The sequence below is a fragment of the Mastigoproctus giganteus genome, chromosome 1 (assembly GCF_048544385.1).
Source record: "Mastigoproctus giganteus isolate SK-2022 chromosome 1, ASM4854438v1, whole genome shotgun sequence".
NCBI lineage: Eukaryota > Metazoa > Arthropoda > Arachnida > Uropygi > Thelyphonidae > Mastigoproctus > Mastigoproctus giganteus.
The window spans coordinates 169,789,924-169,803,522 of NC_143575.1; the positions used below are offsets into that span (position 1 = coordinate 169,789,924).

General features: G+C 37.4%; 1 protein-coding gene across 12 annotated transcripts in view; it reads left to right on the plus strand.

The window, feature by feature from the left end:
* Positions 1 to 13,599, plus strand: part of LOC150091249 (tyrosine-protein phosphatase Lar-like) — a 1,641,114-nt gene that overhangs the window by 890,907 nt on the left and 736,608 nt on the right. For all 12 annotated transcript variants that reach the window (XM_090374921.1, XM_090374965.1, XM_090374991.1 and 9 more), the window contains 2 exons: positions 4,722 to 4,904; positions 7,488 to 7,598. In XM_090374921.1, the coding sequence (XP_090231047.1) occupies positions 4,722 to 4,904; positions 7,488 to 7,598 (294 nt within the window). The remainder of the gene's footprint in view (positions 1 to 4,721; positions 4,905 to 7,487; positions 7,599 to 13,599) is intronic.

The window sequence follows — 13,599 nt, forward strand, 5'->3', positions numbered from 1 at the left end:
AGTACTGCCTGTCTTAAAAAGATCAACATGCTAAGAGCTTTATCTGCCCTCTCTTGGGGAGCAGATCATACAACTTTGCTGCTCTTATATAGAGCACTGATTAGATCCCGTTTAGATTATGGTGCTCCAGTTTATGATTCTGCCCGAAGGAGTGTGCTACGCTGGCTGGATCCTATTCAACATAATGCACTGCGGATTGCAATTGGTGCATACAGGACATCTCCAACTCAGAGTCTATACATTGAAGCTAATGAGCCCCCTTTGCATCTTCGTAGAAAAATGTTACTACTTAAATATGCAGCCAAAATACAGACTTGTCTTTCGCATCCTATTCAGCCATACCTTTTTAATCAACCACTGGTTAATCTCTATAGAAATAAACCAAGTAAAATCCAACCAGCTGGCCTATGGCTCCTTAAAATATCACAGAACTGGAATGTTCCTCTCCACAATAGGCAACAGATAAAGAATTACTCTCATCCACCATGGACCACCTTTCCTCAACTGACCTCTGATACCCATTTTCTTCAATGGGGAAAGAATTGCCTACCGGCAGTGACTGTGTAACAACTCCATGCTAACCATATTCAAACTTATGCTGACTTCTTGCCGATATATACGGATGGTTCCAAATCTCTGTCGACTGTTGGAGCAGCAGCAGTGTTTCCCTCTGCTATCATATCAGCTTCTCTTCCACCTGAGTATAGCAACTTTTCAGCAGAACTGTATGCAATACAGTTAGCTCTAGAAAATTTGACTCTACATCCATCTGCAAAATATATAGCTTATACTGACTCTTTCAGCTCAATTAAAGCAATGCAGAATACATCTCAAAAGAATCACCATATTGTAATGAAAATCAGGAGTTTGTTATTGCAGATTTATCATCGTCAACAACTAGTGAAGTTTTGCTGGATTCCAGCACATTCAGGCATAAAAGGGAATGAAGTGGCTGATATATCTGCCAAAAATCCAAGTTCAGACCTAACTTCTGTCCCTATTCCAGTGCCCGATTATAATATCTTAATTCAAGCAGCATGCCATGCACAGTGGACAGAATTATGGCATAACCAAACGAATAACAAACTTTTCCAGCTGAAACAATACACAAAGTTCTGGCACTCCAGCAATCAGACAGTGCGGCGGGATGAAGTGGTACTCACACGATTGAGAATAGGACACGCCCATCTGACTCACTTCCATCTACTAATGGGCGATGATCCTCCTCAGTGTCCACACTGCTTAGAACATCTAACAGTCAAACACATTCTGATTGACTGTCCACAGTATCAACAATATCGAGCTGCAATACTTCAAAATCTGGCTAATCGTCGAGAACCATTGACATTACATCATATCATTGGAGAGGACGCAAATGTTAACGAGCTTTTCTGCTTTTTAAAACAAATTGGAGTGTATCATCTTTTATAAATAGGCTTCAGAACTGAAACTAATTTAAACTGGATTATTTTTTATTATTCCTATGAATAGGCGCACTATAACCATAGCAGCTAATGCGCCAATAAACACCCATACCACACACACACACACTCTTTTTACAAAGCATGTTCCCCATTTCCCTGACCATGCTCTTGGCATCTCATATCCTACTATGTAATTAACACCCTCCTAGCACTTTGCTATCCTGGGGTAGTTTCTTTTCCTTTTGTGAAATAAACAGATAATAATAATAATAATTTGCAATTCTGTGTCAATTCGGACAGGCTGTTGGAAATGTAGCATAGTAGCTATGGAAGTGAAATGTTCGTTTGATTTTTCATGCACCCACTGTGATTCTTACATTTGCATTTTTCCAGATGTCAAATCTAGTTTGAATTGATGACCATTAAGCCCACCTCTAAATAACATACACACATAACAATGCATTTTCCCTGTAGATTCTGAGAATATTAGCTAGTCTCTTTTAATGACATTTCCATTTTACTCAAAGAATTTTTCTTCTTTTCCTTTTGACATAATCTGATTCATGTTTTCAGTTATAGTCATCAGACATTTTAGGTTTGGTCAAGCTCAGTGTGTGTGTGTGTGTGTGTGTTTTGGACACACACACACACACACACACACACACACACACACACACACACACACACACACACACACCAGTTTTAAACTGGAGAATGCACCTGTAACTTTCACTCTCTTCGCTGTTTAATGACTAACAAAAAACCATCACTTTACTTCTAGAAGTAAAGAAGGTGATGGTCACTGTGTCAACTGAGATGGTTTATCATTTATAATAGTTTAATCTTGAGTCACATTGATTGGTGTGATTTGCAGTAGGTGTTAAAATAGAAACATTTTAGAATAAAATTCCCAAGGCCTACGAACACCAAATCTGGCTCTGAACGAGTGACTTCATTATTTTCCCTGGAAAAGAAGTTAAGCTAGCAGGTCTGTAATTACTCATATCACCATTTTATTCCATTTTGGGAACTGGTGATACATTTGCTCATCTTCACTCCACAGGCACCTCCCTTGTATTGACGAATTCTTTCATAATGCTGACTTGACTATTTGTTTTCTTACTGCCTTTGCTTACTCATATCATGGCTAGATACTATCCACCCCAGATGCCCTTTTTATGTTTATCTTCAACAATTCTCTTCCACTTTTTCAATTATCACAAAATCATTTAAGCTCCCTGTTAATGCAATAAACTTCTGTCATCCCCTTTCCCTGAAGAATTCCTTGTGTGTGAGTGTAGATGCAAAATACCTATTCATTTTGTCGGCAACCTGAGTAAGAGGATCATCAACAGTTAAACCATCGATATCAAATGGACCACTGTGATTCATTGGTGCCCCTTCATTTTAGTGTTTACATAGATAAAGAATTCTTTGCTAATGATTTCTTGTACCCTATTTTAGCTTGTCTGACCTCCATTTTGACTTGATTGCAGACTAGTTTTATGTCTATCATGGGTTTCTATATCACTAATAATTCGTATTCATCCAATCCATTTTTCTTCTCTGCCAGAAGTCTCTTCTATTCACTTGACATCCAGTAAGGTTTAAGTCTTGAACAGTATTTCTTAGTTGGTATGAAAAGCCTAGTAGCTTCTATCCATTATTTCCCTGAATATTATTCATTTAGAATTTGCTGTTGGTAACACCATTAGTTAGTCCCACAGTATAGAATATAAAAATTGTGTGAGGCCACTGTAGTCACCTTTACAAAAGCAAAAGCCCTTTCCTTCAGTACACTGTGATCACTACCCCCTTGTGTTTCTTTTATCTGCAGATTCTTAATGCATAAAGAATCACATATAATAATCAGATCAAGAGTATTCGTCTCTTGTTGCTTCTCTAATATACTGCTGTAGAAAAGTCATCCAATAAATACACAAGTCTTGCTAGTGTGTGAGTGGCCAATCCACAAGTTGTTCCAATCAATATCTGGAAAAAATGTTTGTCTGTACAGTAGTTCATTGTACTCATCGCCATTATTGAGCCTGTAGTACAGTCCTACTCTCATTTTTGATTTCCCAGTGCTTGTCATGCCAAACTGACTGAACATTTCCTTTCCACCCATGTCAACTGGATGCACATCCTTAGATTTTATATGCATCTTAACTAAAAGCATAACCCCCCCTGTTCTGTCTGTCCTTTCCTATATTCATTGTACTCCCCATATTCAAATTTTGCATCCCTTATACCTTGAGTGACACCACATCTCTGTCCACAATAACTGCAGTTGATGACTTGACCAGCACTTCAAATTTAACAAATTTGTTTGCTATTCTCCTATTATTGGTATACATACAACTGTACATGCACTTTTTCTTACTCTTAGTTACCCTAACATCTATGTATTTGCATCTCCCCTGAAGACAACTTAGCATGCCTTGTATTTTCCGACATCTTGCTTTCCAGGCTTCTGCATGTTCCAGCAGGAGCAGTATGAGAATCACTTTCACTTCTGCCTCTGGATGTTGTTAATCTGTTACTCTCTGTGTTTTTCCAGGTTGGCAGTTTTCCAGCCCATCTAACACTGCCTCAATAGCATCAGCAAATATTCTTGCACCCCCCCCCCTTCTATTTAAGGCTATCACATCCCTCTAGAAAGTTTTTCCTGTTAACAAGCACCCACCACTTTTGATGGCATTCTCAATGTTGTTCAAAAGTGCAGTAATGGAATGGCTTGAAGTCACGTTAAATCATTTTATGAAATCAAAGATCAGCAAACTACGAAGAGCATGTTGACCAACTCCTGTAAGTGTATGAGGAACTTGGTTGTAAAATGAGCTCAGAAATACATTTTCTACATTAACATCTTAATTTTTTCTTTCCAAACTTTGGTGTTGTTAGCAATGAAAAGGGCAAAAATTTTCACCAGGATATTTCTTGCATAGAAAAAAGGTATGACGGTAAGTGGAATCTGAACATGCTTGCCATTTACTACTGGTGTAGGATAGGGGAACATAGAAATGGAAATCAGGGCTAAAAACAAAAAAATTCACATTTTGTTTAACCTTGCTTAATAAGTTTATAATTAACTAGATCATAAATAATTTTTCTCAAACGCTAGATATTAATAGCAAACTTTTCAGGTCTTATTCATGTTTAGTACTACAAAACACATATTGATTACATCTTTTGTTATAAGAAAAACAATGGTCCTTATTATTTAATATTAGTGTTTGAAATATAAAATATTCATTTGATTTAAAACAGATTTGTATCATCTCATTTCACTTACAGAGGATGCAGTGCCCACAGGTTTTCCACGTTTTATTCTACAACCTCAGATTCAGGGAGTAGAGAAGGGAAGAAATGCACTTTTGCCCTGTCGAGCCGAAGGAAATCCACCACCTGGCATCAAATGGCTAAAAAATATGGTTCCTGTAGATCTTACGGAGCCACGTTATTCCCTTGTTCAAGGATGTAAGTAGTTATGATATACACAAAATAACAACTTACAACTGTTATTAAAGGGTATCATTATTTAATAATATTATTGCTTAATTAGGGCTGGCTCTAGGAGGGTGTGAGAGTACTTCAGTAATATCAATCCTTCTAAAACTCAGTCTTGTATCATATCTCCAATTGCTTTGGCTGAAGACCAGAAGGATTTATAAAAATTTGCACATTAGGCAAGTGTCTTGCTTCTCAACTTTTCACAATTAAGTTTGGATTTATAATGCGATTACAGTTTTTGTGAGCTTTATTGTAGAAATAAAATGAAGCCGAGATTAAGTCTGTCTATGCTTTATCCCCCATCATTTATCCTCAAGTTGGACGTAAGAATCCATCTTGTTTGCCATGTGCTATGGCCCATGGAATGCTGCAAGAGGGATTCTGTTAGTTTAGGAAGCCCAGAAAGTGGAAGAATGAAAAAGAAATAGACACAAAAAAGTAGAGCTGAATAGACCAGTAAATTGCAACAAACCTACTTATGCTAAGAGAGTTGCAGGGAAGTGTTTTATTAGAGTTCAGAAATTACTGAAATAATTACTGAATTAGAGTTCTGAAATTTTATTTATATATATATATATATATTTTTTTTTTTTTTTTTTTTTGAGTTCTCAAAAACCTATACAAAAATCTCAATCAGCTGCCATTCCCACATCAGTACCTTCTCTCATAACAAAACCACATGATAAAGCCACAAAAACCCAAATAAATGCATCTAATACATGCTAAAAGTGGATTATTAAGTGAAGAAGTTACCTGAAAATAGTCTTGTAGGTTTTCACAGAGGAAGGCATGGATATAGTCAATCAATCACTCTCTTTCAAGCTGAATCAGTCCAGAACTTAGGAAACATAAACCTCAGTCCTTTTGATGTTGAATGACAGGCATACCAAACATGAAAGTAAATAATTACTGAATTCCTATAGTGGTATTCATGCCAGTCATGGATTCATTCAAAATATTGATGACATTGGGCTCCTTCTTGCATAAGTTTGAGCCTGGTTGCTTTCAGGAAACATATTTTAAGACAAATAAGAACTTTGCATATATAACTCTACCTTAGTACATAAAGACAAAATGGGGGAGGGGGGACAAACAGAAACTAGCTCATCCTGTTTGTGGATAACCATACCTCTTTACTCCCAGTGCTGCTTACAGCAAACATACAAGTAGTAGTGCCTCCCCATGGCAGAGTTGGTAACCTGGGTGGTAAAGACAAACCCCAGAACTAGGGCTTACAATACCGGTCAAAATCTTAATACCGGTATTTTGGTATTTTTAATTTATGATACCGGTATTCCAAAAACAAACTTTTTTTTTTCTCAATAAATTGATGACAATTAGATGCAATAAAGTAAGGAAAAAACAAGTACTGTAATTACTTGAATTCGTTTTAACTAAACTTTTATTGCAATAATAAATATCCTGAAAAAAATCATTAAAATACATTTATTCTAAAAACAAAGAAATACATATTGTTACTGCAGTTTTGTTTAGTTATGTTTAAACATCCACACTACCTGTCCAAATAAAGTGAGCTCTTAAGAAACATAAGCAATCAATAGTATGATTGTTTAAAATGAATCTAATTTTGGTACATACAGTATTTGATTAGTTACAGAAAACGCCCTTTTGGATTCTATTCTAGTACTATTGTACTGAGATAATCGTAGACGATCTCAGTCCATATTTTCTAGGCTTTTTACTTTTTAGAAAAATAGTTAAAAGTATTTCATTAATTTCCGACTCAAGTTCATCTTTTAAAATCTCATTGGAGTCGGGCAATTTTTTATTTGGAAAGAATTTGTGGAATGCTGATGTTCTGTTCCATGTTGGCTTTCCATGGTTGAATTATGTTCATTTTCTGAAGGATGAAAGACGTTTTATTAAGTGTTTTATTAATTTTAGTGGCACATAGTCCATGTGCCACTAAAATTGAATACAAATAAACCAACAAACAAGCCTGATATAGCAGCATAATCACTCCTTATCCCTGCTGGCAAAATTTCTGATTACCACTGATGCCCCTGCACTGCTCATAAAACTTCATTATCTCCTTTTCATTCCCCCCTATCCTATGTGTGTTATCACACAGTTTATATATTAATCTGGAATTACTGCTACCCATATGAAATGCCTTACATTTGTCAGTTTTAAAGTTCAATTTCCGCCTCTCAGCCCATGCCTAATGTCTCTATATCTTGTTGCAGTAGCATACTTTTGTTACTGTCATTAACCACCCTACCAACTTTTTTGTCATCTGAATGCTTAGAAATTATGACTGATATGCCTTCATCCATATCATTAATTATTATTATATGTTGTCCTTTTATTTTCTAAAGTTGTGGAGGGTGCAGGGGTGGGATTTCTATTTGAATCTGCTTTTGGGATACCTGTGGTCATGCTTTTCCCTTCCCTTTTCAAGTGTTATGTTTAGAGAAAATAAATACAGCTATAACATCCTTACATTATATATCTGTAATAGCAAGATTATTTAATAATAATTATTTTTTAAAAAAACTTCCTCCTAAATACTTATTTGTTTCTTCTTAGCATCCTTGCAGATTGTTGAAGCTGAAGAAGAAGATCAAGGCAGCTATGAATGTGTGGCCAAGAATATCAAAGGAACAGCAGTTTCGAGTGGTGCAACTCTCTATGTTAGAGGTAATTAATTGCTTATATTTTTCTATGATCCTGCTTTGTCTAATATACCAGGAATTCAGTAACCAAGTTCACTGTAGCATCAGACCCCTGACAATGTATGTATAAGTAAACTGATCTCTCGCATTAAATCATGTGTACCCAACCCAACCCACTCCTTTCAGATCCAGGTTGGCTACACTACCAAAACTATGGTAAAAAAAAAAAATTCTCTATCACTCATACCTTCCCCATCTCCAAAAAGTTCCTATCCAATTCTGCTTTGAACTTTACCGAACTTTCTGCCTGGATGACTGGATGATTTCATTCCATTGATCAACAGCACTTTGCGTTAAAGTCAACTTCATGAAAAAGGTAAGCTGCAGCCATTATCAATCCACTGCAGGATGGAAGCCTCCTCAACAATTCATGTTGAGGCAATTGGACCATAATCTGCCGTGCTGGTCCATTGCGGGTTGGCAGATCGAAAGTACTTAGCAGTCAGGGGCTTGAACTCTTGTCTACTCAAAGAGTGTGTGCTACTGCATTCCCGCTCCTGACCACTGGGCTATGGAAAGTTAATGAGATTTAGCCTTATTTTATTCTATAATTTGTGCTTCTGGATTCTCTCATCTCCCAGTGAGATGAGAGAATAATATACATTCCTCATTCATTTTATGTGAGTCACTTCAGGTCCTTATATACCATCAATCAGTTCGACCCTTAATATTGGTAGTGGTAAATGATGAAAGGAAGCAAGCTTATACAGCATCAGGGAAAAAAAAAAAAAAAAAAAAAACTCATCTGTCCTTCTCCCTCTAATAATTTGTCTAATTCTTCATTACATTTATTCAAACTACCCATTTTTACAACACTAGATGGTAGTTTGTTCCAAATGTCATCCACGCTTTGGCTTAGAATTTTTGCACATTTGCCCTGCAACCATCTTTTTTCAATTTAAATTTATGTCCTCTTATGTGTATGTTGCCAGGCTATGCAGTCTGGACCTACTAAGCCATTCTTCATATGGAAATTGATTAGCACGAAATTGATTAACGCAAACGATATGGACCAAAATATGATGTATGTACTCTAAACATCCACACATCAACCTTCCCATACTAACTGTAAATGGTTGTGATATTACAACACAGTGGAGATTGCAAATGCATTGGGCGAATCATTCATGAAAATCTCAGCCACGACATCTTACACATCTCATTTTCAGGTATGCAAGGCACAGGCTGAGAAACATTTCATCAACTTCGAATCAGCATCTGGTGCCACATACAATCTCCCCTTCACAATAACAGAATTGTACCAATACACTACATCATGATAGTACAACTTACTGAACCGGCCCTTAAGACATTGTTACTTTTTTATAACAGAATTTTCAAACAAAATACCTTCCTGGACAAATGGCATCATGCTTATATTTTGGCATTTCCAAAATGAGGAAAAGATCTTACAGATCCACAACACTACCGACCTATTGCACTAACCAGTTGTATGAACAAGGTCCTGGAAAAAATTATCAGTGCCCACCTATCCTGGTTTCTGTCCAAAACAACCTTCTTAACCCAGTACAATGCAGTTTCTGTGAAGGCAGATCCACTCTTGACTTATTGATCAGAGCAGAAATAAACATCTGTGTTGCTTTTGTATGAAAAGATCCTCCTCCACCATCGCTCATTTCAAGTTAGAGTCAACAACTAGTTAACTTCCAATTTTATCCGGGAAGAAGGGGTCCCACAAGGTTCAGTACTAAGTGCCACCCTATTTAACATAATAATGAACTCTATAACACAGGATCTACCACAAATAGTGTCCGCTACCCTGTATGACAATGATTTCAGTATCTTGTGCCATTAAGAAAGTTGTAAAATGGTCCCAAAACAATGGTTTCCACCTCTCACCACAAAAGACTGTCAGGATACACTTCTGTAGGAAGTGTAATCTACATCCAGACCCAGAACTTCACCTAGAAAATCAAATCATCCCAGTGGTTCATAGTGTCCACTTTCTTGGTGTGGTTCTAGACCAAAAGCTTACTTTCCTCAAACATATAAAATAGCTCCAGATTACTTGCCTTAAGAAGCTAAACATCTTAAGAGTACTACCTGGCACAACATAGGGAGCTGACTGTTACACACTATTGCATTTGTATCATGCATTAATATGGTCATGACTGGACTACGGTTATGTGGTTTACAGCTCTCCTAGACCAAGTGCCTTGCATTGGCTTGATCCCTTACACCACAGTTTTCTTCGGCTTTCACTATTCTGTACATCGCCAGTTCAGAGCTTGTATGCTGAAGCAACTAAAACCTCTTTAGATCTATGCAGACAAATGCTTCTGTTAAACTATGCAGCAAAAGTCAAAGGGCAACTAGACAACCCTACTCAAAAATGGACTTTTCTTGCCCAAATGGGAGAACCTTTACAGAGCCTACCCATCTAAAAACCCATCAACAGGGATACACCTGCATTCCCTGCTCAGTGACTCGCAAATTGATCTAAGCATGATACAGCCTACTACTCATACAGCTCCACCTTGGATGTATCACATACCATTGTGGGACCTTTCACTCATGTCATTGAGGAAACACACCTTACCTCAACAAAACATACTGCAAATTCATGCCATATGCAGAGTACAAACCAATCTACATGGACAGATTTAAAACTGATATCCAGCAGTTTTTTTTTTTGGTGCAGCAGCAGTTTTTCCCAACCTTACCATAGCCAAGACACTCTGCATTGAATGCAGCAGCTACACTGCAGAACTGTGCTATCTTCATAGCATTTTAATTTTGCCTTATCAACAAATATATTAAACAGTGTTATCTATACAGGCTCCATTAGTGTTATCCAAGATATACAGCAGAATAAAAATCATGATAACCCATTACTCATACAGATTTTGAATACGATGACTGAGCTAAATAGGAAGAAACAAGAAGACATCTTTTGTTGGATCCGTGGTCATGTCGGAATTTCTGGAAATGAACGTGCTGATCTAGCTGCGAATCTGCTACAGATCCTATAGATGAACCGTTTAGTATACCAATACCAATACTACAAGTCAATTATAAAGAGGCGGTGTCTTGAAAAATGGCAACACATCTGGCAAAGTCAAATTGGGAACAAACTACTCCATATAAAGAAACATCTCCAACCTTGGAAATCTGGTATACGTGAAAACAGGCACGAAGTTCTTGTTAGCTGTTGTTATTGTTGTTATTATTTGGTTTTTAGGAGCATTAGCAACTAAGGCCATATTGCTCCGGGATATGCGGTGGTCATTCCTTGACCTTTCCGCATCCTCCGTATTTGGTGGTGACGGGCTCGAACCCCGGTCTAATCAAGAAGCGTGTGCTACGCGCTGCTGCTCCTTCCCACCTGGCTACGGAGGCGCCAGTCATGTTAGCCTGACTACAAATAGGCCATACACATCTAAAACACATCTTTATCTTCTTGCAGGCACTGATCCACCACTGTGTACAAATTGCAACACATACTCATTGATTGCCCCAAATACAATAGTGACCGACAAGCTATGTTTACCTCTTTTTCTAGGGTGAACCTTTCAGTATTGCTGACCTCCTGGCAGATACCCACATAGCCAAAATTTTTTCATTTCTTAAACAGATACAACTGTACAATGCAGTGTGAACTTCAGCAACATTTATGTACATAAACTTGTATTTAACATCACCATAGTTAGGTGCATTATGGCCTTGCTGCCTTTGCGCCATAAAGCCCATAAACAAACAAAATACAAACAGACCAAACTGTCTCCTTTAAAGTCAAATAACACAGCAAATCTTGCAGTGGAATTGTAGAGGTCTATGGTTCAACAATCTGAATTATAATTATAATGACCTAATTACTTGTCATAAATTTATAGGCATTTGCTTGCAAGAAATTAACTGAAAACTTAATCAGTGTCTCCACTGATTGTATCTCTGCTTGCCTAACCTCCTTTGTAACTTGATTACAGACTAGATTATATCTACCATAGGCTTCTTTGTCACCTGGTAATTTATATACATGTAATGTATTTTTTCTTCTCTGCCACAAGTTTCATTAGTTCATCTGAGAGCCATTTAGATAAACCTTGAACAGTATTTCTTAGTTGTTATGAAAAGCCTAATAGCTTCCAAGATTAATTTCTTGAGTGCTTCCCATTTAGAATTTGCTGTTGGTAACATCATCAGTCCAAAGAAGAAAAAATTTGTCAAGAAACACTTGTCAAGATCAACTGAAGATGACAAATGAAGGGGAAGATAAACACTGACAAGGACAAAATCGAGTATACTGTGATATTAGCATTAACGTTAGTAGAGGCACATGATGCAAGAAAGCAAGCTTATACAGCATCAGCCATAAAAAAAATAAAATAAATAAAAAATTTTTTTCCCGTTTCACTGATCCATTTGTTCCAAATGTTTATTTAGTTCGGCCTTCAATTTATTTTAGCTATCAACCTCCACAACGACAGATGGAAGTTTGTCATTCCATCAATCAACTACTTGCTGGCTAAAGGCAAACTTTTGCACACCTATTTGACAAATGTCTTCCCTTAATTTCAGTTTATGCCCTCTCAGGTTTGTAATCTGAGCAAGTGGAAGAATCCCATCAGTGTTAAGCCTGCTCAATCCATTCAAGGCCTTATACATCTCAATCAGATCGCCTTGCAGGTGCCTAGTCTCCAGAAGTTGCAATTTGCTGAACTTAAGCCTTTCTACATAAGAGCACCCCTTTGATCCCTTCCTTGTTTCGTTGCCCTTCTCTGTACTCATTCTAGCAAAGCTACATCTTTCCTAAAATGAAGCTTCCAGACCTGTATGCAGTACTCACTGTGGCCTGACCATTAACTTATACAAGGGGATAATCACCTCCTTATCCCTTCTCACAAAATTCTTGTATATCATTGACAAAACTCCATGACCTACTCTGGCAGCCTGTCTGCACTACTCAGGAAACTTCATATCTGACTGCACAATTACCCCCAAGTCTCTTTTGTTTTCTACTACCTTGAGTGTAACACCTCTCAGTTGGTACATTCCTTTGAGATTACTGCTACCCATATGCAGTACTTTGCATTTGTCAATGTTAAACTTCAGTTGCCGCTTGTCAGCCCATCTGCGCAACTTTTCCAGATCCTGTTGCAGCAGCATACTGTCATTACTGTTATTAACAACTCTGCCAATCTTTGTATCATCTGCAAACTTTGACATTAAGCTTGATATACCTTCATCAATGTCATTGATAAATATAGAAAACAACAATGGGCCCAACACCAAACCCTGAGGGACACCACTGATAACATTAGTCCACACAGAGCTTAACCCATTGACCACCACTTTATCTTCTTGTACTCAACCATCCTTTTATCCATTATAGCAACTTGCCTTTAATGCCATACTGCTCCAATTTGTACAGTAGTCTTCCATGTGCAACAGTATCAAAAGCTTTCCTGAAATCCAAATATATGATATCAAAATTATTTTTTGCATCCAGTTCCTTTGTGACCACATCATAGTATCCAATCACATTGGTCAGACAAGACTTCCCCTTGACAAACCCATGCTGTGTCTGAATTATTGCTGCAGTCTTGTCTAAATGATCCCTCAATGCTTTGCATGGGGTTGAACAATGGCCCACCAAAAGGATGTGTGAAGTTTTACTTATGACCACTTGGCTACATCCAAAAATTCCTAGGTACGACTGATAAGTTCTTTCGGCGAAGGTAAAGAAAGCCCACATGACGGGCTTTCATGGTGAGGAATTTAAGGAATTCTTTCATGGTGAGGAATTCAAGGAATTATTACAGCCATTAGAAAGAGACTCAGAGATGCGATTAGAAGATTTAACACAAAAGTAGAACACGCATTAAAGGAAAACAAAGGACTTAAATCAGCAGTCATGAGCAACAATACAATTAGACAAATGATACTGAATCTGAGAAATAGCGATGGTGTACTTATAACTAGCAGAGAAGGCATAAAGGAATAAT